The following is a 27,865-nucleotide window of genomic DNA, read 5'->3' as shown; positions in this document are numbered from 1 at the left end:
AACAATTATTTACGTAGGAAGAAGTGATTTGTATACCTGAGTGTTTGGGCTCACCTCTGTCTCCATGCACTTTCCCATCATAGTTCTTGATGAGTTCTTCAATAAAGGTACCATCCTGGTCAAGCACTTCATCTCCCATATATGGAATGTTATGTAAAACAGTTTCATCCTCTACCTAGGAACAACAGTTATAATCAAACAATTTTAAATTGCATTTTCAAGTGACCATTTCTGCATTGCTATTTTCCACAAGGTACAGGAGTCTAGCTATCACAATTAACTAACTGGCTTCACTGCTTTAGCACATTTACCATTAATTAAAGAAATGAAACAAAACCATCACTGATGTTCAACAATTTTTTGCACTCATGGTGACTGGCTCAAAATACTAACACTAGCTCCTAATCTCAAGGTTAGCAGTGTTTCCAAAAAGCTTCCACTATGGAAACCCATTAAGTTACCTAGCTTTGGGAAGCTTGTATTTGATAAGTTCATTCGCCCTCCCTGGGGATCTCTTCTACAGTAATGTTGGAAACCACAATGGAAACCATCCCTTCATTATTTTGCCAGAGATAAGAAAATATGCCACAAAAAGACTTTAAATTCAAGTTGTCTAAACAGCAAGCAGAAACATGCCTGACAATTTAATCTGAACTCCACTGTCTTTTTTTGTCTGCATATAGACTAAATGCATTAATAATACCATGTTTTATCAGTAGAATTTATGGACCCTGATACTCAGCTGCATCTTCCAACACTACAAAAGAATGCCCTATTGTTAAGAAAATAAATGTAAACTTTCCTGCTGATCATGATTCTGCAGTCCAAAATATCCAAACACTGATGAATTGAAAGCAAGTAGAAAGACGTGTGGAAGAACTCTGTACATATACTGATAAAAATGGTTATTTAAATCACTATGTTATTATTATCACAATAACCAGTCAACAAAGGTGATCATACACAAAATGATGTGACAAAGATTTGCAATAAGCTAAGCTTTCCAAATAACTCAAATACCTACATCAGAAATCTAGAGTTATGGTTTCTGCATACAGTGACACTAATCAGAAAAAAAGGCCATACTCAGGTGCTAAATGAGAATGACCATTACATAGGGAGACTATTTGAGGATTAAGTTCCCTTTATGCCATAAGAATTACTGCTACGGGTATGCTGGTTGATTGTCTTACATAAAAGTATTCATACTCCTCAGAAAACATTTCTCATTACACTAATCATATACTTTCAAATAAATTAACATTTGGTAAAGGCCACACAAGATAATAGGTCACCTGAATTAAATAAACTTTATTGCAAGATTTTAGAGATACTTAGGTTCATTGAGGATAGAGGTTTAGTTTGAAATCAAAGTTATCTTTTTCTTTATTTTATTGGGGGAGGAGGGGCTTATTTTATTGGAGGGGGGGCTTATTTCTGATTATTACTGCCTTACTACCAATACCGAAGACAGAGAGGGTAGTTGGCAATGGATTTTTGCTGGTTTACTTCTAAAATTAACACTTCTGTTTTCTCCATACATTTCTCCTCCCAGTACTTGCTTAAACTTACCATAAAATTCTGTTGAAGGGGAGACCAAGAATACATTATAGGCACAGAAGCAACAGCATTGAGAGTCTTCAGAGGGATGACTTGTTTCGGAAAATCTATGTCGCTGGTAACAGAGCACTGAAATAAGAGGTTGAAGTTACACTTACATAGTAAGATCAGAAAAAAAACCAAACAAAAATAAAACACAGAGCAGTCCACAATGTACCAAATTCTCAAAATTAGCCACATCAACCTTTGAAAAACACATCATTTTTTTTAGGGCATAATAGTATAAATAGTTTTAGCAGGAAAAAACCTCAAGAATTATTTCTATGTCAATACCTTGATAACAGGTCATGATGGATTTTTTCCACTTACTATTAAGTGGCTGTGATAGTATTTTATTTGGACTATTCAACCTACGATACAAATTAAGTTTGGTATCTCAAAACAGATTTAGTACCTGTTGCTGCTACACTGCTGTTAGTGTATTTATTCAAGCCATTTGAGAGCCAACTGAATTCCCCTGGCTTTGGATCAATACACTGCAGATATCATGTATTATTTATGTTATAAAAATAAATAAAATTTTACTTTAATGCCGGCAAGACATCTTATATAAATAAAACCTCCACGTCTTCTTAAGTCCTGCCTTGTTTTCCTGTCATTCTCTGTTTATCTTCATCCTATCCTAAAGCCTTTGATTATGCTCACTGCTTACAAAGGAAAAATGAAAATTAATTCTTAATACACAACTCTGTGTATTAAGTCAATGAGTTTTCAGCTACAGGACTACTGTTTTAGAGATTCAAAGATATATGTAGCCTCCAAAGGATAAACACTCCATAGAAATGTAGACAACATTAAGTTATTTTTTCATCTAATTAACAGTTAACAGACACAAGTCAACTTCTCTCAAATACTTGGGCAGTAGCATGAAGAACTCTGAAAAAAAAGCTAGAAACAAAAGCAGATAGAAACATACAAACCTAGGAGAAGTACAACAAAGAGGATTTCGAGATCGGTAAAACAAAGCTTAGAACAGCTACATGAAAGGAAAAAAGTGGAGACAAAAGATCTTTCTCCTTTCCAGAAGGGAAAGATGAACAGAGCTTCACATTTCTAAAGAAATACAGAAAGTAATGTAACAAACAGTATACAGAGACAGCACCCTGGTAGAATGACACAAGCCAGATTTATTTCTTTTCTTTTGAATCTGTAGCAAATGAAATTAGATTTCTGCTCTGTATATGAATATTCAAGACACTATCTATGCTATGCTACTGCTTTATTTCCATTTCAGGTTAATGTTTAATTTTCTAGCTAGCAGCCATCTAGCATATTTTTCATGTATTTTTAAAGAAAAATACAAAAGTAAAAAAACTAATTACTTTTATCTTTGGAACTAGAAATCTCAGGCTGACAAATAGGCTATGTCAAAATGACTCAAAATATTTGGTACTAAGTCTCAGTTATGTTGCCCTGTTGTTTTGGTATGGAACCCAGCTTGATGTTTAGTAGGCCAGCACGGGACACGTTATTGTCACTGGTTGAAGGCACCCACAGAACCTTTCCATCAAGTCACTAAATTTCTAACCAGTGTCTTTCTTATGCTACTCTGAAGAAATTCAGCATATTAAGAGAAAGAGATTTTAAAGTAATCTTTTAAAGTCTCCACCATTTCTTTGTCTCACTTCTCTCACTATAAATTATGGCAATCTTAAATCAAGCATTAGAGTTCTGACTCATGAGACAGAGACTGGATTTGAATGCAGTAATTAGTGTGCTCTATCAATACAGGCAGGAAATTAATATAAAGAATAGTGAACACCAAGCTTCAAAAAAAAAAGAAAAAAGAAAGAAGAATTGCGAGGAATGATCTTTTACTAACAAAAAAAGGTGAAAATTGGATGTCAATAATTATCAGAAGTTCTGATTCCACAGTGCCATTTAATAGGGAGAGCTGTACATGTAATTGCATATCCAAGGAAGTTTAAAAAAGAACACTCAAAGGTCATGGCCTGCTTGCATGTGAACACACATGCACCTCTGACACACCTCTGTCCCCCAATTCTCCACTAAAATTTGAGGAAAAGGAAAATCTGCACATAAAGTGCTTTGTTTTTTTTAACTTATTCACAGGAAGGTCTTTTCCTTCTCATCCTAGCTTTTCAGATTACAGATAAAACACCTTCAAACTGGCTTAGTTGGAAGAAGTGCCTGAAGAGCAACTGAGAAAGAAGATAAATTAACCTGAGCTGAATACAGAAAGTTGGAGTCGGCTTAAACCATTGTTCAAGCTACCAACATGACACAGGACACAATCCTGAGTAACATGCTCTAGGATGACTCTGCTTGAATAGAGAGGCAGTCTCTTCTAATCTTACCCATTTGGTGATCCTGTGAAAGCCAGTTTCGGTGCCCAAGTTGCACCACAATTAGGGAAATGTTTTTCACAAATTTAGCTTCCAGTCTGCTTGTGCAACACAAGGGTTCATCAACCTAACTAACTCCTTTTAGGATCTCTATGGCTAAATGACTTTAATTAATATAAAGAAGACTTTGTCAAGTGGGTGTGTTCACAGATTTTATGTGCTTTAACTCACTAAGAACCAAAGTAACCACTCATTTTTACAACTTGGAGAAAACTCCAATAGGTGCAAGAGTAAACTCCCAATACCACAGAGACAAAACAGTTTGATTAAAGGATGCTGAGGTATGACCCAAGTATTACCAGAAACAAAGAAGCTTCACTTTTGTGTTCCATTTAAAGCTAGGTAGCCTGCTACATATTTATTGTTTTCCAGAAGTCATATGATCAAAGTAAATAATAAAAAAATTCTTTTTAAGCTGCAAAGTCATATCATGCTGGGGGGGGGGGAAGAAAAAGAACAGCCAATTTTCCCGTAATAAAACGAAAACGTGCTAACAACCTTGTAAGTGGAATTACCACAACACATGTTAACCAACCTCCCTGGTCCCGCGCAATGAGCTCACAGAAGTCATGATGTGAACAGGCTGTATCCTACGTTGTTTCCATTCTTGATTTAAGATTTCAGTTCTTTCCAATATCTTCTGACGATTAGAATTAAACATACTCTAAAAATTAATCACAGCATTACAGATAAATCAAAGACTCTAAATTAACATGCTAGCATATTAAGGCATTATAATATTAAAAATAAACAAAACCAGACAGGTTAAAAAAAAAAAGTGCTCAGAACTCAATCATACAGATTTTGTTTAAATGTCAGTGAGATGCAATACAGCTCATTATCCCTTTCCTCAATTCAAACCACATTCGCACATTTAGATACTCAAAGGTTTAGCATGGAACTACATTCTAAAGAGTATGCAGCTAAAGAAGTTGCCATACTTGTTCTCCACAGTATCTTTTGATACTTAACATTCTCAATCCAATTACATATAAATGTATCACACCTGTTTATAAGACCATAGACTTAAGATAAGTTTTCAGTAGGTTAATGAAGTATTCAGTGAAATTGTTATAGCAGATGTTAACTGCAAGACACCTCATACTACAGAGGGAAATCAATATTTGTATAATTTCATAAGCAATAGAACCAAAAGATAAAGCACCTTTACTTCATCCGCACGTCGGAACCTCTTAAGCTGTCTCAGTCTCATATATTCTGATTTTACGCGTTTTCTCCAACAAATTGGTCCCTTCTCAGATTTTTTTCCGGTTTGACCCATGATTATCCTACAAGAGACAATGTCATGTTAATATTACCAAATCTGATGTCACTGCTTATAGAAGAGGTGGGAGTGAAGTTAGGTAGGACAAAGACATTCCTTTAATACCTTTCATATCTAATTCCTTTAATTCCTTTCAATCAGACACTTGCGATACCATCCCAATCCAACGGAGAAAAAAAAAGAAAATGTATTTAAGTGAGAGACACTGGAAAACAGTGATTTTAATTACAGATCAGTGGGACCCTTCACACTTGCTTTAACCACTTCTAATGCCTCTCTACAAAAAGGTACCTGATGGATTTAAAGGGGTGAAGAGGAATAAATCAAGATTCCCACTTCAAAGATACACACCGGAATCCCTACAAGCAGCCTTGTAAATTAACTTCTGGAGATCTATGTTCACGGCAGACAAACTTTTTCCTGCTTGCAAGAGTGGTCCTCTTCACTAAGACACCAACTCCTACAATAGGCTTCTGGAGTTGACCTCAAGAGCAAAGAGGTACTCTCAAGTACAGTCCTCCTACCTAGCCTCTCAAGCATGAAGAAATTCTAGAAATAGACTGAATAAGAGACTTTGCTCTTTTCTCAAGTGTTCTATAAAAACCCAAACTGTCCGCTGATTCCACTTTTGCTGATCACCCTCCTAGTGCCAACTGCTTCACTTTTATGTTACAGGACTGTTGGCAATGAAGTTGTATTTTTACATTACAATCCAAGCACATTGCTGGAATATGCCAATCTGCTCAGTATTTTTCAAAATCAAGGACCGTATGCTGCAACTATGCTGGCAAAGACTATTTTGACAGCATCCTGAAACTAAACCACTACATCAAAGACTGGCTTCCTCACAAAAGCTGCATTGTAATAACCTACAATATTTCACTGAATAGATCAAAATATCATTCACAATAGCCATCATGGATGAAAGGCTGAAATGTCCAGTTGTCTAAGCTCAATATATTCTCAAACAAGCATCATTAATTTGAGTAGTAACAATTACAGCCCTTCTAATTATCAAGGTAGGTCAACATGAACAGAGGTGCCATCTTCACGCTCGAGTCAAAGGCCCAGTGTTACTTTCACTGCCCCACACCACAGCTCCCCTGGCAGTCATATGTACAGCTTTATCCAAGTTATTAAAAGCTTGCTGCTCTATTTTCAGTAGCTCTGCACAGGTCAGATGTGAGTTCTATCAGATTTTATGATGGGAGGGGGGAAACTAATACAGAGTCTTTTTATTCTCTGGGTTACACCTTCATTTATACTGAACAAAAAAGGTAACAAGTCTATAAGAGCCTGACACACATCTTCATGCAAGACTTAATAATCATATTTTGTAAGAAAAATCGTTGGGTTTTTAGATTTAGAATGAAAATTAATCTACAAACAAATGGCAGAATTGCCAGCCCAAATCGTGGGCAATATTCTTTGATTAAAAAAGACACAATACAAATAAGTATCACATAATGCACCTGACTAGACAGAGGTGGAGGATGGAGAACCAGCACGGGGAGGTAAACATAGAGTAAAGCATTAAACATGGTTAGTCTGCTTCCATGCACAAGATAGCAAGCAGAATCCACCTGTATCTTATTTGCCACAACACCAAGAGATAAAAAAATAAAATAACAATTTAAAAAATAATTCTGGACCATGCATGTTAGAACACGGTCAAGACAATCAGTGATTCAAAGTGCACTATGATATTGATTAGAGAACAGCATAAAAACACCATGAAGTACAGAAAATACATTCTACTATATGTTAAACTAAGCAAAGCAAAAATATGGAAAAACATCCCATTAACTGGAAATAAATTAGACATAGAATAAGTGCCTTTAAATAACAGAATCTCAATTTGTAAACAATACAGAACGTCGAAATTCCTTCAGTTACGATTCAGCCAAAAGAAATGGAAAAAGTACCAATGAACTCTAAAGATAAATGAAAGCTCAGCTGACAATACTGAAGTAACAGAGCTCATAAAACAAAAACACAGATTACATTTACTTATTCTAATACTGCATCAACCACAGCCCTTCTTGTTCTAGTTTCCTGGAGAATAACAAATGACTCAGCCTTAAAGAAAGCTTTCTTAACTGAAATTAATTTGCCAGATAAGCCCTGCTCATCAAAAGCAGATCTATATGGAAATCATATATAATTGGATTAAAAACGACAACAAAACGAACTGACAAAACCCAACAGAATTTCCATCTTTCTTTCATACAACTTAAATACAGCCCCAGGAAGACCCCACAAACAAGGCTTTAAGATGTGAGAGATATGTACCTCCATCAAATAAAAAATACAATCTATTCAATTTTCCAGCAATGAACATCATTGTTACCTGTTGTATTAAAATGGTAAAAAATAACACCTCACAAGGAGATTCATATTTCCTTTTAAAACAGCATAACTTAGGAACACTCAGGTCATTCATCTGAAAACAAACGTGACTTATAAGAACACTCCTCTTCCACTAGTTCAAAGCTGCTATCTGGGGCACAATACAGAAAATGACTTAAATGTTCAAGGCACCAAAGAACAAATCATAGAAAATGAAAAAAAAAAATTGCACTGTTGCTTATGTCAAGTTATAGCAAGAAAAAGTTCTTCTAGTTAAAGCAATAACATTAATGGGCAACAGTCAGTGGGATATACATCATATATTAAGTCAAATAAGTACAAACAAATTAAAAACTGCCTCTTAAATGTCAAATCCATATTATGAGAAAAAGCACTGAGTGGAAAGGAAACATATGCATAGATAGGTTATAGAAAAAAATATAGCTGAGAGAAAAAAAAAAACTGTCCTGGATGCATGTTTGTAAAAAATTGTCAGTGATTTTCAAAACTGATATAACAATGAACTCTTAGCAGCAGCTTTTCAAACCAAGTGAATCGTGCTTTTATGTTTCTGGGCAGTTAAACATCGCCAAAGTAAAATTACAATGTTGCTAACATATGTACTATGGTAGGGGGTAGGGCAAGAAGAGCATATTCATAGGGGACAGAGTTAATTCTCACAGTGCAATTGATCCATCATCTTCACATTAGGACTACAGACAAACGCTACTGGCAATTTCCAATGTCAATTCAAAGGTTGTCCCCAAAACTATACATTTAAGAAACTAAACCTGAGAAACTGGGATAAGAAGTTTCACAGGCAAGGACAGGGAATGTTGGGGAGGGCAAAAAATGAGACAGAACTATGAAGTCTTAGAGGGGTGCTGGACATTACCTCCATCCCTGCAAGCAAAAGTAATTTGGAGAATTAAAAGACTTCAGGGAAACAACATAAACTCAATCTCTGAGGCAAATTCAGGATTGTAGATGCTGTCTCAAGCCTACTGTTGGTCTACTTGCATTAGTACCTGTGTGTTAGAAAAACACTTCCCAAATCACTTTCTTACAAATGTGAACAGTAGAAATTATGAAAGTACTTTGAGCTGCAAAAAACTACAGAGTTTTCACTTGGTTAGACAAGAAAAGAACATTCTACATTTTCCTTAAATTATGTTGAATGGGAATCAGCTAGGATTGCACAGCAGAGAAGTTAATGAATGTTAAAATCAATTTGTTAGAGCTAGCCAACTTTTCATATAAAGTTTCAGAATATCCCCTACAATAGCCAAAGTGGCACAAGCTAAATCCCATCTGTCTAAGAATAGTTAAGCCTGTTTTAAGACTGCTAAGTGTTAAACAGTTTTCATTTAATAAATGAAACATGATACTGGTTTGTCTCAGTGCAATGGTCTGATTCTGAGAGCCCCCAGGCCTTGTCCTTCTTCTCTGTCCCCATTTCCCCTTCTGAATCCTGCTGCTAGTTGTTTCTATTGTTTTTTAAATCTTATTCTTTCCCATTTTTCATCCTTCTGATAAAAAGGGTCCACAGAAACCACCTAACTGCCAAAGATCCCAGTCCTGAAAAGCTTTATCCAAAAGAAAGAAACTATGTAGCAGCCAACTGTTATTTATGGGCAGATTACGGCATCTCCAACACAGATACAAAGAAAGCAAGCACAACGCTAAAGCAGTTATACTGTTTCTAGAGAAAGCTCATCTCCGAAAGTGCAGAATGACTTCCATACAGAACCTGAACTAAAGAGATCTCACCTGGCATCCCACTAAAAAAGGAAACCTTGCCATAACTCCCTGCACCTTCTTTGCAGAAGAGGGAACACTGGGAAATGTGGTGAGACATCCCAAGTGATTCAAGCGTCAACACTCAAAGACTGACAGACTGTCTCATTCCACACTAGGCAATCATTCTGATTCCACAGCAAACAAGGAGAAGCATGAACCACACTTAAAGGCAAAAGCTTAACATCTTGGGTCCAAAGCTGCACTGAACACAGCCAGCCCTCCCAGAGCACAGCACTGCAGAGCTGAAGGGACCCCACGCTGCCTATCCCACACATACAGCTCAGCATTGCTGCACTCTGCTGCCCAGCTCTCATGACATCCACACTTTTCCATTACTTGTCCTATTACATCTACCTAATTCCCTGAGCTATAGAATATACCCTTGCACGATGTATCTAAGTGTATGGGTAGCACTGAACATTAGATAACTATACTAAGGACAAAACCAATGTAATTTCAAACAGACCACTACCAAATAAAAGAAAAATAACAAAACTAACCCCTCTTTTTGAAGTAAGGGGATTGAACTATACTATTAGGAATGAGACATACTGAAGCCACCTAGACACTGCTTTAAGAGGAAAAAAAATCTACAAGAAAATAGAAACAAAAACATAGATATTCTTTTCAGTTTCTACTCATACTTGCATATCTGGAAATGAAAAAAACAAAAAATGGCAGTCCCCTAAAGCATATACATTTATGTTTTAAAGAAAGTCAGCTGAGCATTTCATAATTCTGCACAAGATTCACATTCTTTATAGTAAGTTTTTATGAAAATTCATGTCTATAACCTTAAATCAGCCAACATTTACTTTCAGCAGACAAACTCTGTTCAACACATCCAAGATTCACAACAAAAGACAAAGAAGTGTAGAACAATTTCAGCTCAAATTGCTCCTGCTTTGCCTATGGAACATAGAAATAGCCTTATTTAAAGACAACGTCCTATTTTTCTTTGATCGTTTTGGCAATATCCATCAGTGACAGACAAGTACACAGATAATTCTCTAAATTAGGCAGTCTATTCAAACAGTCATATGGCTGTCAAAAACTATATTTAAGCTCCTCTGGCTACTGTGCCAAATTTCAGGAAAAAAATCAATTAATGAAAATTTTCAACTGAAAAGCATGGGAGAACAAATGAGGGGGTCTGCCCTTTTGAAAGAACGCTATTAGTTTGTAATTGTGCTTAATATTACACAATATTGTAAGCTGTAAAAATACTACATTATCTTCCCTCTACTTAGGATTCCTGTTTGGAGATATTTATGAATTAAAACATATTTTGTACAGTATAATTTATCAGTTCTTTTTTTGTGAATTAATCTACACTCATAAGGTCATTCACATATTTTAAATATATGCATAAACTGCTACAATACTGCTCTTCAGAGCACTCTTAACCAACAGTTTCAGTGCAGGGGATGGAGGGGAATATAAAACCCAAGAGAAACTGCATATGCAATCTGATGCAAACAGAAAAATAAAATAAGTAATCATGCTTTTTGCTGCCTACAGTAAGGAAGGAATACAACCATCCACATAGGTTATGGGCAGGTAGTGGGAAGTACTACTTCTACGTTCCATAAAGCAAAATGCTTTCACATTTGCTTCTCAGAACATCGAGCTCGAAAAGAATGTATTTACTGCAACACCCTGCTCAACAAACTGCTCCTTGATCTCTTCTACCTCACCCTTAGCATGCCCACAGCCCTGTCAACAGTGACTGACTTTCACTAACTGGGAAGCCCAAAACATGCATCTGAGCTGGCTCCATGAACTCTCATTTCAAATACTATAAACTTAATTAATTAGATTCAATGCTACATAATGAAGGTGTTCACCAAAGTAACTTCCTTCGCAGCAATGGCACCTTATAGTCATCCCACCCTTCCCAATTCTTTATTCACACCCCAGTACTGTCCAAAAACTGGATTAAACTGACCAAGGATAAATAAAAACTCACTTTTTGTCACTTTTTCTGAAACACAGATGAGTTTGATGACCCCATCCACAGTTGTGGCTTCCTATGCAGAGTTATAAAGCAGAAAGAATTTGATAGAAAAACAGGCCAACCCTAGAGAAAAACTACTGCAGGCAATGAGACCACAAACAGGCACTGGTTTTATACATCAGTTTGCTCTGGAGCGGCAGACATGCTCTTGAGCTGCAAGCTTTTATCAGATCCAGACAGCATACAGGTCTTTCAGCCTGAGCTTATGCAATCTTACTAATGGACGAATCATTATATAATAAACCCTATCTGAAGTCAACACGGAACTTCTTCAAGCATCTACAAAACTTACAGAAAAAAAAACAAGCCAAAGCAAACAAACAAACAATCAAAAACCAAAACCAAAGAAAACCAATCACACCCCACCACACCCTTCTATGTTTTTTCACAAATTAAAAAAATTTTTGCTTGGGCAGCAGAATTTAGGACAACTTTCATGTTCAACTCAAAAACCAGAATTTTAGCAACAAAAGGAATTAACAAGATTTTTTTCATAAGCCTGAAAAAAAAATTCAATACTTGCTAGAAAACAAAACAAAACAAACAAACAAAGCAAAACAAAAAAAAAAGCTATTTTAAGTATCAAAACCCAATGCATCAAGTTCAGATACAAAGTTGTTAACTTTCGCTAACTACCTAAAAAAATCTTTTTTGTTACAGGATTTTACACAGCATGATACAATTAAATGATTGTTCAACTGCAGCTAATTAGTTTTCATGCATGTTAAACTAAACTTTACTGCATACACTCTTGGAAATTTCCTTTTATGATTTTACTTCATGCACCCTAAATGCAAAACAAGACAATACTCTCTTTGAACCTATCCTAAACCTTTCCAGAGTAAGCAGTTTCCAGGAGAGTCTTATTACAACTACCAAGCATCTGAAAATAAACTATCAATAAAACACATACGTATTGCTAGACTTAAAAAAAAGTAACTTGAAAGTTAATTATAACTTAGTGCTGTAATCTGCCAGATCTGTCTCCTTCATTTATATCAAACTTGTGTTAACAGTACAGAGAGATTCCTGGGGAAAAAATATGGTCAAGAAACAATATTATTCTCTATGGTTAAGTAAGAAAAATTGTCCACTGTTGTGACTTCAGAGCTGCTAACTTTTTCCACATTAAGTTATGTAGGTGTGGGGGAAGAATGACACTCACAGAACCTCTAAGGGCTTTTTACCTGAGCTATTAGCAGAGACACACAAAAATATGCCTAGAAGTTTTGTAGTTGCTACTCTGCTTTCAGGATTTTCTAAAGCAAAACAAAACATGGTTTTCTTTTAAACTTATCTATGTAAAATACCACGTTCTCATTTCCATGGGAAGAAAAATATTCCCAAGGTCAGTATCAGCTTGGGTATTTCAGATACCAAACCAAACCAACTAACAAAAATCTCTATCTCTGAAATACAACATAGGAAATATTAGCATAGTTTATCAATAATATTTCACTATAAAAACAACAATAGTACATTAAATCTTTTACAGAAATAGTCACAGAAAAATAGATGGAAGTAAACTGGGGGGTGTGTTTTTTACTATTTAAATTATAAAAATGTGGTATTTTAACTTAGTAGTGCAGTTCAACCTATTTTAAAACAAGAAATATATAAAAATACTTCTATATGTTTAAAAATTTACCTCATGTTGATATTCCATAGGCTGAAGTACTGTATCATTAAAGGCAGTTTAAATTTCAAGAGAGAATTTACATCAAATGCTGCCACCAGTTCAACTATCTTCCTCAAATGCTATTTGGTGTTAGTTTTACCTGGAAAAGACATCTTCTGTCCACTGTGTAAGTGGTCACTCATTTCCACTTCTACACATCTTTCTCTACTGTGAGAGCTTAAGTGCTTACGATTCTGTAATCAAACTAGGTCAGGAAAAAAAAATCTGTCTGAACAGCCCAGAAAATGAATATACTTGGTTTTTAAACACAATTTTTCAACAAAATCAGCTCCACATGCTGGTTTGTTCAGCAGCCACAAATTTGTTCAAGCCATGAATTCTTGAATCCACACAAGGGACAGGGGTTTAACCTCTACCGAGCTCTCTTTGGCAGTATCTAAAAGAAAAGGATAGGTTCATGAACTGACCTAAGCAGGTAACTCCAAACAGCTCATCTGTGTTTCCTTGCTCTGACAGGCTTCAGGGGTTGCAGATGATGTAGGTTAACAAAACACTCATGATCAACTCTAACAAGATTACATGTTCTGCAAGAATGTTCTTGATTAGTCAAGAGATGGAAACTGTTATACAAGCTATTGTCAAAGACAAAACTATTAACTTTAACAAATTTAATGTAAGGATGAGAACCACCAACAGCCTCAGATGTACCAATGCCAACCCCAAACTGAGGAACAATGACTGTGTGAAATCAAATGTCCAAATTCCAGAAGATTTCCTCTTCCTCCTCTTCAAGTAAGCAGAAAACCCCTGGCTTGCAAGTAGAATTAAAAGTCTGTTTTGCAGTAACATCCACATATAGCCAAGATATTTTCCTGTCAGCCCTAACACCAAACAGACTGATAGTAGCTATAGTAGGCTTTCCAGGTAATATGGCAGCACCAAAGACAGGTCTGCAGCTATAAATAGGCATGCTATGAGCAGTCTCATCACAATTAAGCTCCTATTATTGTGACAGCTAGTTACTTGCAATTACTATTTGCAACACTAAAATACATTTCAGTTAGTACCATCCCTTTTAAAAGCAGCATAGTCGCTACAATATTGGGGGTTGCTTATGTACCAACAACCCAAAGATTTTGCCTCCACTGGAACAGCTGTCAAATCCAAGGCCAGTGTGCTTTCTCCTCCCTGATGTAATCAATGGTTATTAGTGTGTTAGCAGTTACCTAACAGAATTTACTTTTGAAGAACATTTCAACTCAACCAAAACTAAGCAGCACATTCACTTACCTATTTGCTCTTGGAAGCTGATAAATACATCCTAGTGTACTTCTCAACTAGGACTGGGAAAGGAAGTGGGATCTTAAAATGGCATTTATTTCCTCTCTTCATTGTCTGTCTACACTACTTTAGCATCTCAGACAGATTTTACACAGCAAATATGATAATTTTAATTGAGTTGATCAGTTACATCAAATCATATCTTTTCTGCACTCAAATGAAGCAGAGTTTTCCAACTGGACCAAAATCGTTCATGCTTTAGGTGTAAACACCTAAAATGGCAAGGAAGAAGAGGAACAATGAAACCAGAGTAATGGGAAAGCATCAAAACCTCTCCCCTTCGATGTTAGCAAACCATCACAGTGTATCATCCACTTGCCTTAGACTAGAACACTTATCTTCCATACCATATAAAACAAACTGTTATCACCGTGTCGGTTTTTTGTTCTTTACAAGACTTTGCACAATCAAAGCAGTTAATGTGTTAACTACTTCTGCAGAGTAGCTTTCAAGAAGCTGTTTCCTGCTATCTCTTGATCAACTAAAGATTGCTCTGAAAAGATGTAGTGAGTGGCAAACAATAGCAGCAACCATTTGTAACTTGTCTACTGTAGTTGCCAGCCAAGACAAATGAAAAGCTAAGGTAGTGTAGGTTCATTTAATTCAGTTCTGCCTCGCACATCCCACTACAGCCATTCACAACAACTGGGTATATTCAAATCAATCGTCAACAAGTATTAGCACAGATCTAAGGCTTCAGGCACGTTCTATTTATTCTTATCAATATTCTTTTAGAATACCGCAGGTAGGCTTCCAAACTCCTGAACACACTCTTAAGAACATATCTGTTTCTGGGCCTTATCAAATTTGGATGAGTCACCCCAAACATTTCTACCACTACATAAAAGAATTAATTCCCTAAATAGCATGCTTTCCTCCACAAATGAAGAGTTAAACCCAGACAATCACAGCACCTTCAGGATGGACAAGGGATTAGACCCAGCCAGCACGGGTTTAGGAGGGGCAGGTCCTGTCTGACCAACCTGATCTCTTTTTATGATCAGGTGACCCACCTGGTGGATGAGGGGAAGGCTGTGGATGTGGTCTATCTAGACTTCAGCAAGGCCTTTGACACTGTCTCCCATAATATACTCCTGGAAAAGCTGGTAGCCCATGGCTTGGACAAGTGTACCCTCTCCTGGATTAGGAGCTGGCTGGAGGGTCGGGCCCAGAGAGGGCTGGTGAATGGAGCTGCATCCAGCTGGCAGCCGGTCACCAGTGGTGTTCCCCAGGGGTCTGTGTTGGGTCCAGTCCTGTTTAACATCTTTATTGATGATTTAGATGAGGGGATTGAGTCCATCATCAGCAAATTTGCTGATGACACCAAACTGGGAGGGAGTGTCGACCTGCTGGAAGGCAGGAGGGCTCTGCAGAGGGATCTGGATAGACTGGAGAGATGGGCTGATTCCAAGGGGATGAAGTTCAATAAAGCCAAGTGCCGGGTCCTGCACTTTGGCCACAACAACCCCCTGCAGCGCTACAGGCTGGGCACAGAGTGGCTGGAAAGCAGCCAGGCAGAAAGGGACCTGGGGGTACTAATTGACAGGAAGCTCAACATGAGCCAACAGTGTGCCCAGGTGGCCAAGAAGGCCAATGGGATCTTGTCCTGTATCAAAAATAGCGTGGCCAGCAGGAGCAGTGAAGTGATCCTTCCCCTGTACTCTGCGTTGGTGAGGCCACACCTTGAGTATTGTGTTCAGTTCTGGGCCCCTCAGTTCAGAAAGGATATTGAGGTGCTGGAGCGGGTCCAGAGAAGAGCCACAAGGCTGGTGAAGGGACTGGAGCATAAGTCCTATGGGGAGAGGCTGAGGGAGCTGGGGTTGTTTAGCCTGGAGAAGAGGAGGCTCAGAGGTGACCTCATCACCGTCTATAACTACCTGAAGGGAAGTTCTAGCCGGCTGGGGGTTGGTCTCTTCTCTCAGGCACTCAGCAATAGGACAAGGGGGCACGGGCTTAAGCTCCGCCAGGGGAAAGTTGGATATCAGGAGAAAATTCTTTACAGAGAGGGTAATCAGGCATTGGAATGGTCTGCCCAGAGAGGTGGTAGATTCACCATCCCTGGAGATTTTTAAACGCAGATTGGACGTGGCACTGAGTGCCATGATCTAGTAAATGGACTGGATTTGGACCAAGGGTTGGACTCGATGATCTCGGAGGTCTTTTCCAACCCAATCGATTCTATGATTCTATGATTCTATGATAAACAAAATGACTACGCACACCCTTTTCTCTTACACTGTGTATGAATAGCTAACAGTGAACTAGGAGTACTGGTTCATGACCTACTTAATCCAATGAAACTACTTATTTGTAGTAGTACTACTACGAAACTAACTTATTAACTGTAACAACTATATTTTTATTTGCAGTATTATTCGCCGAACTAAAACTAAAACACTCGAGTAGTTATTAAATTATTATAACATAGGCAATACCTTGGATCTGAGCTAAGCAATGTAACAGAACTCCCTTAATGGTTGATTTTTAGCTTTCCTATGATAACAAGCATAGGAAAGATAACGTGCATCCTTCTGCATCCCCTACAGTAACTTCTGATGCAAATGGCAAACATTAACCAAATGTGACATGGCTTGCAGGTCACTAAGTTACATGTATTTTCTGCAACAGTTTCATGAAGGACTACAAGTGCTCTGGCATTATGAAAAGCTTCAGTGTGAGCACATATTTTATAAAAAAAAAAAAAATTTAATTAAAAATCAGGGAAGTCATTAAAAAGAAAAAAATTACCAGGGAGAAACACCATTTAGGGCTGCAGACACTGACGTGTCAACAGACAGCAGTCCCTACCCAAGCAATGCCATTGCAGCTAACCACAATTTGGCAGACTCATTGTCACTGTTCTCTGCTCCAGTATGTAACATAATAACATATGGGTCTTTAAAGCAGCTACAATCCTGCATTGTATGCCTCAATGTTGCTAGGAAATGCTCCTATCTTAGATATTAGGAATTCTAACCCTTGGTCCAGATTTGTTAGGAGTCCCTGTTTCCCCTCCCCATATTTAACCCTGACTTCAGCTTGCATTGATCACAACATGCACTTTCTTTCATCCATTATTGTTTCCAGTCTGTTTTTTACAGATAAATTAATCTCTTCAAACACAGTTTCTCATTACTGCCCATATATACCAGTCAAAAACTGCATGGAAGACCAGATGGCTCTGACTTTCAAGCCTCACCCCTACTTTATGCTGGCATTGCTACAAAAAGAAGCACTTTTACTTGCCACTTGTCCCTGCACCTGTGCTATCATTTCCCTCCTGAGAGCATGATTTCTGCAGCCAGACACTGACAGAAGCAAGGAAGTCCTCTGGCTGAAAGTATCTTGATGCTTTTGACTGAAGAAAAGTGAGCATCCAGCCACTCTGGTCCCACCTAAGGACACAGTGAACTATGGCCTTAGGCATTCAATTTTCAGCTCCTTGTGACAGCACTAAATGCCTACGTCCGCAGATCAATTTCTGGATGTGCTCAGTTCATACCACTTATTATTTGAAATGCTCACCTCACATAGTAAGTCAGAGCAGTTCAGTTACTGACACACAAGACAGGAAGCAAACATGTCAGCTCTTGGGCTCACAGAATTCACATTTTCTTCAACCATGTTCTCCGTTTGATGTTTTTAAATATAAATATTAGTTTGTCTCCCATGGTATTTTATGTCTTGACTTCTCCCCTAATAGTTCATTCACATAGGTAGTTTAACACTACGTGGCTTTAAAATTCTTCTCAAGAGTTTCTACCACTATTATATACTGACCAGGCAGATATTAGAAACTCCCAAGGACAAGGAGGAAAGAAAGGGAAGAATGAGGAGTCAAGCAGCTCGTGGATATTAAAGAGCAAAAATGTTGCTTCACTCCCTTTTCCCTCCTGGAAAAAGATGAGAAATCTTAATTTATTTTCTTGCTGGTTTTAAATGAGAATCTTTTATTTTTCTGAGTTAGAAAACTATAAAAGCAAAGCAACTGCCAGTATTCAATATCCCTTACCCTATCTGCCAGAATGTTAAAAACTTTGCAGCTCAGAGTTCATAGGTAATTCTTGGTCTTCCAGAAGTACCTCAAACAATACAGTCAAAATTGTATGTGTTTCTTAATATCTAAAATAATTTTAATCAACCTGCTTCAGGAAATTTAAATAATAAAAAAAATTGGTCCTGACAAAACCCCCCAATCATTTTAAAAGTTTCTGGCACTAACTATAAGTTGATTAAACACGAAGTACCTGAGCAAGATCCAGCAACAGAACTGTTCCAGAAATCAAGCTTATTTCTGATTTTCTATGAGACATAAAAAAGGAAGTCATCAGTTTGATGACTTCTTTTCTCTTAATTGTACACTGCATTTGGATTTATTTTCACATTATCTCATTTTGTAGGAGTCCTTCATTTAGAACATTTACGTATCAAGAAATAGTGGTATGGGTGCTTCTCAGTTTCATTCTCTTCAGTAGAGAAAAATTAAAGAGTTATGTCTGTTAATAAGAAAACAAGATTTCAATACAAATAATTAGATTTCCAATACATTTCCTTAAATAAATACAACAGTAGAACAGAAAAAGTAACATAGTATCATTTGTTTTCAGACAGTCTTTAAAACAAAAAGATAAATCCCTACTGGAGTGTTCCGTTAGCCTGTATATGCAAGCCTGCAACTTGCAAAGCGACTCTAAAAAAAAAAAATCTGTCTCTGTATCCCTACTTCAGGATTTAGAGAAACAAAAACAGACATGAAATCATTACTGAATACCATGTAAGGAGTAAGAGTGACCCATTTCACAGAAAAAAGTTACTAAATTCCCTATATTACCACTTTCTTCCAGCACACTTCAACATTTGATACTTTTAGAAAAATACTGGTTTGGAAATAAAAATAAGAAGTTCAAGTACTTGTCCACTTGGGTGGGGGAGGGGGAATAGAGAACAGGGAGATCATAACCAAGTATTTTGTTATAAAGACTAAACCAAAACTGGCACTAACCAAAAGCAACTGTCATCTCACTTCAGTTTGGGCAATATCAGCAGATCGACATGCAGCAGGTAATGCAACTATTTACTTTTCACTTGGATATCTGCATGTATAAATATTTTTAACTATATTTCCGTGCATGAGTAAGACTATTTGGCTCAAAAACCGAATAAAACATTTTAAAACTCTAAACAGCAGAACAGCAACAAGAAGTTTCAAGCCCAATTTTTACTGTACTTTTTACAAGTCACCATTAAAACCATCCCACATTTCTCACATCAGACCAAGTATGGTTGTCTAGAGAAAGTAAAGTTTTATGCATAAAACTTGAACTTCATCTTTGAATTATTCAAATGCGTACCTCCAAATTTCTCTCTTCCCACCCATTCACAGACACCCAGAGGAGCTAGATGACTCCCACGCAAATTCCAATCAACCTCTGTTGCCTAACACCTCCATCTCTTAAAAATTTAGCTTTTTGATATCCTGGATAAATCTGGCAGAAAAAGTAACACTTGCTGGGAACACTTAAGACATGTCTCCACAGGCAAAATAATTTAGGATGTGAATTTGAAGTGCACTGACTATTCCTCCTGAACTTGTTTTGTGGACACACCTTTTATACTCTAAAAACTAAAATAGCCACAGGTTCTTCAGTTCAAACCATGCATGTAAAAGCAACGCACACTCCATACAGGAAAAACCTTGACACACAACAATTCAGCAGTTAAATAGTTATTCCATACTCTTTCCCTGAATAGGCAAATAGCCTAAACTTTGAAATTCAGACATTACCCTTCCACGTATGCAGAATTTACTGTAGAACAGTCTGGCAAACTTTGAAGCTAAACTGGTATTTGCCAGTTGCCTGAAAAACTCCAAAATGAGCTTCAAATGATGAAAGCAACCATAAGAGTTATTTACAAAACTCTCATTTTAAAGTTCACAGAATAACTGGGTCTAATGTACGGCATCCCTATTTTTTAAGGTATATGGGGATTAATCCACCAGTACATTAGATGTTGCTTATAAAGGGAAAAAAAAACAGATACTACTTTTCCAGAAGCTTGATTTAGTGGAGAAAACTAACGAGAAATAGTTTATCTTAGAAAACAAACAAACAAACAAAAAAGCCAAAACCAAAGAAACCAACAAACAAACTCAAAATACTACCACCTTCCAGTGAAAAAGAAAACATCTCCCTTAGGCTGGAGAAGAGAACTGCAAATAGTTAGGTCTTGGGATTGATTACGTCTCCCAGTTTCAAAGCAACCATGTACTGAACACCAGGAATGGTTAAACTGCTTTAAGAACGAAACAACATATGTCAACCTCTTCTCCCAATAATTAGTGGATTTAACTTGCACTAAACACATTAGCAATAAATACTCACTTGAAACATGGTACAAATAGTAGACATACAACAGGAAGAAGTTATCACAGAGGACAAAATTTATGATGTCCTGATTATGAACTGTATCAATGACAAAGAGATGATAATAACAACTTTAATCCATTTGCCATGGTACAGTTTCACAGGTAAATTAAGGATCTATAACACATATCCCCAAGATTTCTGACTGAAGCAGCAAAATGAGTTCCAATTCTAGAATTTTTTATCTTACTAGTAAGAAACGAAATCAGACAACTACACACCTAAAATATGAAGCTTGCCAGATCCACTCACACCAAGAAACATGGAAAGGAAACCAGCTCACATTAAAAAAATTAAAATTATATATGAGCTGTAAGGTTTGAGTTTCCTTCCTTTCAAATACTTTGTTCCTTTAAATTACATCTGATGGCTTTGGGATTTAAACTGAACATGCAGGCTGTGAAAAGAGAATGCATGGCAGGAAAAACTGAACTAACCACGTAAAAAGCAGAATGGAAAAGAGCCAGATACAATAAAAAACTGACAAGGGAAATAGGCCCGGTTCTAGATTAAAAGACAATTTAAAAGTATAAAGAAATCATACCCTCCTGTAAAGATTTATTTTTACTTCCTAGCTCAGAAAGCCTAGGATGTGGAATTGCAATTTGTACTACTTTGCTTGCGTAATTACATACACGTTATTTAAGCAGGCACCATATGCACATACAAAAAAAGAAAACTAATAGCAAATTCTGGAGTATTGTGTAATTATGTATCAAGGAAATCTTTATTTGCACACAGTAAGGCGTCAGTTTTACCTCATTTTTTAATGAAATCATATATATCCCAATTAGAAGCTTTGGAAGTACATCACATTTTCAAGCAAATGACAACACTGCTGATCCACTCACATCATTACACTGTTATTTTTATCCACAGCATTCAGATCACGCGCAGTATCTATCTAAATTTCCAAATGGCCTTCTCACCTTAAAAGTACTACTGATTTTACCACTAGATAGGAAGTACAGTATGCATTTTAAATCATTCCAAGACAACAGTAGGTTTTCACAAATAGAGCAGAGGCACAATAAATGAAAAATCCTATAATCCAGACTTCAGCCAGGTAGCCAAAAGATTCCTAAAATAAGAGTGTGACCCACATTAACTTGGGGGTGGGTGTTGTTTGTTTACAATTTTTTCTGAACACAGAAGAAACATTAACAGACATCCTCTTCTCTCTCAGTATTTTTTAATTACAATCAATTTACAAGCCTGTGGCTAAATAATTTGTTAAATATTTAAGAATTCCTTTCTTTTTTTAATATTTTTTAAAAGATTAATTTGTCAATATTAAATGCAAATTATACTTTCACTCTTCTCCTTAAGAGTTCCCTCTACCCAAGTTTACAAGTGCTACTTTATCTTTTTAATTCAGAATACATATTCTGACAATTACATTGGATGTAGTTTTATCACTTTCACTGAGGTTCCAGACCTCAAGTCCACAGTCTGACCCATCTTAGTGGAAATCTAGGTGTACAATTAGAAAATACTGATAATTAAACTGCCTACTATTATCAGTTACAGAAAGCAGAATGTTTCAGAAAACTTTATTGTTTCTTGCTTGGAGCTCCACAGAACCTACTTCTTCCTTCAACAAATTTCATTCTTAGTTTCGCCTCATCCATAATCAGACATACACAGCATCATTCCAAAGTCTTTAAGCGATCTCCATGAGAACAGATACAATACCTACTTAATAATTCTGTATATTGTTTTCCTTTTAATCTTTAGCTCAAAAAAACCTCTTGCACACATATTTAGAGCTAAAAAGAAAATCCAAGCACTCTACTAACTTGTAATCAATGTTTTCATCATTCCCCTGTGAAACACCCCTTCTCTGTTTTGCGTACATTTTATATAAGATTTTACTGATTTGGATACACTTCATACAAGATTTTAGTTTGCCTCAGCCTTCCTCCTCGCAGACATAACTCCTTATCTGAAATTATTACTTAAATTATGTCAGTGCTTGAGCAACTCGTCCATTTAAAGATTGACTTATCCACTCTAGAACAGTTGTGCACGTCATATACTGAGATGTTAAATGTATAGATACATTTATAGATAGATACATTTACAGATGCTGTCTTAAATCAGATACCATTTCAACAAGCCCAGCATTGCTCTGCATGGACCTCGCTGACAGCACGAACGGAAGGTTGGTAGCAGCTTTAACATTAAAATAAATCTCCTGTTACTGTCCTACAGCTTCTGTTATCAGTGGTCTTGTTTTCTAATGTAAGTATTATTCAAACATCAAATCATTAGAGGTTGTACTTACAGTATGCAGTCCATTTCCTCCACTTTTAAAAAAAATCTAATAAGTTGAATTTTGCGTAAATAAGTAATACTGCAAAAATTACCTACTCGACTCAGTGAACTTCCTTGCTTAGCAAAAGCCAGATTCTGTTCACAAGATTTTCAGCATCCCTGCTGGGAAAAATGTTATTCCCCCTTAAGCTTCACAGATACTTCTCCCCAAGTCAGCAAAGATGCATCTATAAGCACTAACTGTAGAATTACAGAACTTTCGGATTACAGTCAACACTAAAGTTTTCCACAGCACTTTTGCTCAAACACAACGTAAATCAGACATTTATTAAGTGTGCCTTCTGTCAGTATTGCAGCCATTTTTAAAAATAACTCTCACTGTTCAATCACATGAATATAGTACTGTTATCTAAAACTGGTTTTCAGTTTTAACATGACAGCTGTGAACTTATTAAAAGGCATGCATGATCTATACACCTAAAGGAGCTGAATCATCTTGTGAATGGTGACAAAACACTTTTTTCTGGCAAATTGTGAGAGGAATTTTAGAGTGCACAAACTTTCCTGGGAACACAGTTGGACTGAACTAGATTCTAGACGTAGCTTATTCTGACATAAGCTGCTTTACAGAGAGTGGCCATTAGCTTGCACTCTCACTATACAGCTCATGCATTCGATACTGCACTACAAGAACTCCCTTCTCCCTAAGCCGAAGTTTCTTTGTAGGTAAGAATTAGTGTGGGAATATGTACCTTTCACCTGTGAATGCTGCAATGCTATGGAACAAAAAACAATTTAAAAGCATATCTTCGAAGAAATCACCATATTTCAGCTTGTTGGCAATTCTAGCAAGAAAGGAAAAAAACACAGCAGGGGGGAAAAAAAACTGAGCTTGAATTTCAAGTCTCTGGCCTGAGTTTACACACCACTGCTTTAGCTCAGTTTAAACTGAGCAGAAACACTTTATGATTTTTTTGATGGTGCGGATTTTTAGTGTCTGTCACTTTTCAAGGTGAAATTACATATTAAAAAAAATTCTCTGGGAAAAAAAAAAAATCAAACCTTTTCCCAATTTTCCTCCTAAGTTAAAATTTTGAATCCTTCCAAAGTTCCAAACAAAAATAGCAGTTGCCATCTCATGGAACATTTTACTGACACAGATTTCTCCACAGGTTGTTTAACTTTAGTTGTTACTTTCATTTCTCATGGAGACAGAGGAAGGAAAAAAATATTTTTGCTCTTTTTTTTTTTGTCTGTTTTGCAAAGGAAACTACACAACATGAAACGTAACGTTTTTTATGTAATAGCCAGTACTTGATAAAGTACTACCTCTCAAAAACACTCACCATGTCACACAAAATTTTTGAGTCCTAAAACACTGGAAACATATTTCTGAAAGACTTTGTAGCTCTGAAATATTCACATTTTAATAGTCGATAGTGAGACTAGTTATAGCACACTATGTACAAGTAATACTCACCCTTCTGAAGATGCTTTATTGTTACCACAAATAAACATTCCCCCGACTCTCAATGTGATATAGACACTGGGGACAAACAAAGAACGACCTTTAAATTTTTAAAAGTCACATAAAGAATCTGAATGTGCCAACCCCTGAAAAAAGATGAACGTATCTATGAGAAAAATCCCAGTTTAGAAATGAAGATTACACTAAATCTGCTGGTAAAAACTCTTCACTGAAATCTGTATTAGCAAGAACCAAACTCACAATAGCTGAAACTACAGTTGCTAGATTTCAGCAAAGACACTCTTATACTGCAGTAATTACATTATATTCTTCAAATTGTTAAATGTTTCTTATCAGCAAGACTGAGAATCTTTACTTCCAGTTTTAAAAAAAACAAAAAAACTTTTCTCTTGTTCCAATAAAATCAGTGTAGTGCTTTTGTAAGTTAGAATAAGTATCTTGAGTAATGTACAAGCTTATTATCCCATTCCTGCCGTATCTACGCACGCACTCCTTTTCTTTTGTCTATTAGTAACAATTTGCGTATCACCACGAATACCTGATAATGTCAAATACACGTGCGTGATGCCACAACACACCTATTTCTTTATTCAACCTCACATTTGTTGCTCAGGGACGGCTCTGCCCAGTCAGTGCCCTCCTTCTCACCTCCCCAGACACTGTACTTTTAGAGAGTGCTCCGGACCACATTAGATCCGAAACACCAGAATTTCCAGCTCCTTATGAACTTTTTTGCGGCGCTCTGGAAGATCGGGATCGCACGGTGCCCTTCACGACTGGGAAGTTCGCCGGAGCCGCCGCCAGACTGCCTTACTCCCTCGCCCCTCCTGAACTCGCTCCCTGAACCCTCCAAAGCCAGGGCCCGGAGCCCCCCGCCCAGCCCCGGTGTCCCGAGGGGCGAGCGGGCGGCCCGGGGCGCTCTCAGCCTGCCCGCCCGGATCGCTCCGGCTTCCGGGACCCGGGCGGACCTGTCCCAGCCTCCCGGGAGGAGCGGGGCAAGCTCAGCGCCGCGCTCCCCGCCGCAGGAACCGGGTTTCCCCCGCTCACACACACGCCTCCCGTCTGCCCGCGCCGAGCCGCCGCCGGAGCCGCCGCGTGCCGCCGGCAGGAGCAGGGAGGAGGGGAAGCGAAGCGCCGGGTCTCCCCTCTCCCCACTCTCCCTCCCGCCAGCCGCCCCCTGCCCTTTGAAGGAGCGGTGGCGAGCTCGCCCCCGGCTTGGGGCTGCGCCCCGCCGGGTGGGGATGGGAGCCGCCGGCCGGGCTGGACGGAGCCAACTTAGACAAAGGGCACTCCAGACTCCATGTCTCCCCCCTCCAGCTGTCACTGGCCGGGAGCGCGCGTGTCTTCCCGCCGGCGCCTCGAGGGAAGGGGACGGGGGGCGGCTGCTTCTCAGGAGCCACCGTCGCCCCCATCCCTCCCTCCCCTTCTCCCTCGCTGCCGCCCCTTCCCCTGCTCCCCTCCCCCATGACAAAGGACCCGGGTATAAATAGCCGCTCCCGGCGCCGCCGCCGCCGCCGCGAGCCCGCGAGGTGTCGCTCTCTCACTCACCCGCCCCCCCGCCGCCCCGGCTCCGCGCCGCCGGTGCCGCTCCCGCCGGTGCTGGTGGCGCCGCCAGCTCCGCCCGGCGCTCCCGCTCTCCCGCTCCCTCCCCTCCCGCCGGCCGCCGGATTCACCCTCCCGGACCGAGCGCCAAACGCGCCGGCCCAATCGCCATCGCGCTCATTGGCGAGCGTCGAGCACCGCCCCCATTGGACGGGCGGACGCGGCCGGGGCCCCGCCGGGCCAATCGGGCGCGGCAGGAGGCGGGGCGAGAGGCGGGGCCTGGCTCCCCACGTGCGGGGGGGGGCAGGGAGGGGTGGGGAGAACTCTTTGTTCTCGCGCTGCCCGCGCGGGGGGACGGGGGGTTCGCGCTCCCCGCGCTCCCGCCCCCCCTCCCCCCCGCCCCTCGCACCCCCTCACGCCCCGGCCCCCCTCTGCTCCGCACGGCGGGGCCGGGCCCGGGGTCGCGCCGCGACGGGGAGGCTTGAAACTCTCCGTCTGCCTCACGTGGAGAAGGGGGGAGAGGGAGGGGAGAAGGCAGGGAGGGAGGTGAGAGGATTGGCGGGCAGCGGGAGGGGCCGCGCTCCCGCTCCCGCTCGGCGCCGCTGCCGAATTTGAATCGGCCCGAGAGCGGGAGAGGCGCAACGGCCGTAACGGTCCCGGGGGGCGGGAACGCCCCGAGCCTCCGGGCCGGCCGTCGGTCCGTCCCCGCAACTCTGCCTGTTGCTCCCCCGGCACGGGAGCTCAGCCGCTGGAGGTCACTCCAGCCTCTCTCCATCTTCAGCGGTGAAAAATGAAATGGCCAATATAAGTTTTCCTCATGGGTGCTTCGCCCTTGTGACTAGATCCCTTTCCTGCGTGTCCCACACAGAGCGATGCTTCCGGGGTGCACTGGAGCAATCGCCGCATCCTTGCTTCCACAATTCCCGTCATCCTTCCTTACCGAGTATCAGCTCCCCTCTTCCTTTTGGATGCCTCAGTACATATTCGGGGGCAAAGCTCCGCGGTGATGAGGTCCCCAGTGGTAAAAGTCTTTCCTGGTGGGAATAAATCACAGACGCACCCGCATTCCCAAAGGATGCCGTCGGCTGATGCGCCGAATCGGTGAGCGCGGCTCACGGATCAGAAACGAGGGGAAACGATGGCAGCCTCCGAGGCTGGAGACAGCCCGCGCTCCCTCACACCGCCCCGTCGGGAAGCCCCGGCGGATGTCTCGGCCGGCTGAGTCACTTTCCAGCGGTGCCGCCTCGTGTCGTGTCTGTGACCTTTGCTTGCCCAAACTTTACCGGCACCAGCCCCGCGCTGGTGCATCGCGGCTGTCCCCGCCGCTTCCTCTCCCTCGCCGCTCCGCGCCCAGCGCGGTTTCCCCCTGTCGTGGGGGGTGGTCATAAATCGCAGCACCAGCAGCGGCGGCGATGTGCCCGCTCCACATCAGGCTCAGATCCTGTTGCTTGCTACGTGCTGTCTCCAGTCTCTTAGGCTGCTATCCTTTCCCCCCATTTCTAACCCGTGAGCCGTGCTCATCAGTCTTGTTTCTGAGGTTTTATTTAAACCTTGAGGATTCGGGCACATTTGCTCTGCTGTCATCCCGCTTTCTGGTCACTGCCAGCCTTTCTTCACCTTCAGCAGTGGAAAGTAAAATTGCCAAAATAAGTTTTCTAATGGGTACTTTGCCATTCTCTTGTGACCAGATTCCTCTCCTGAGCGTCCCACATCGA

General features: G+C 39.6%; 1 protein-coding gene across 8 annotated transcripts in view; it reads right to left on the bottom strand.

Moving 5' to 3' along the window:
- The window catches only part of EZH2 (enhancer of zeste 2 polycomb repressive complex 2 subunit), a 51,279-nt gene extending 24,112 nt beyond the window's left edge, over nucleotides 1-27,167 (bottom strand). The window contains exons 1-5 of one of the 8 annotated variants that reach the window (XM_039378393.1): nucleotides 27,091-27,167; nucleotides 5,152-5,275; nucleotides 4,522-4,650; nucleotides 1,573-1,689; nucleotides 37-175 (exon numbers count right to left, since the gene is read on the bottom strand). In XM_039378393.1, coding sequence (XP_039234327.1) covers nucleotides 37-175; nucleotides 1,573-1,689; nucleotides 4,522-4,650; nucleotides 5,152-5,268 — 502 coding nt within the window. In that variant the 5' untranslated portion in view covers nucleotides 5,269-5,275; nucleotides 27,091-27,167. Of the gene's footprint in view, nucleotides 1-36; nucleotides 176-1,572; nucleotides 1,690-4,521; nucleotides 4,651-5,151; nucleotides 5,276-5,376; nucleotides 8,583-13,543; nucleotides 13,776-14,366; nucleotides 14,887-23,215; nucleotides 23,656-24,599; nucleotides 25,515-27,090 lie in introns of those variants that run through there. The other 7 variants (XM_039378388.1, XM_027729135.2, XM_027729137.2 and 4 more) reach the window with 7 other exon arrangements.
- Nucleotides 27,168-27,865: the final 698 nt, after the last annotated feature.

Source organism: Pipra filicauda, unplaced genomic scaffold (assembly GCF_003945595.2).
Source record: "Pipra filicauda isolate LSUMZ 115617 unplaced genomic scaffold, ASM394559v2 scaffold137_size4652046_pilon, whole genome shotgun sequence".
Taxonomy (NCBI): domain Eukaryota; kingdom Metazoa; phylum Chordata; class Aves; order Passeriformes; family Pipridae; genus Pipra; species Pipra filicauda.
This window is presented reverse-complemented; position numbering and strand designations above follow the sequence as displayed.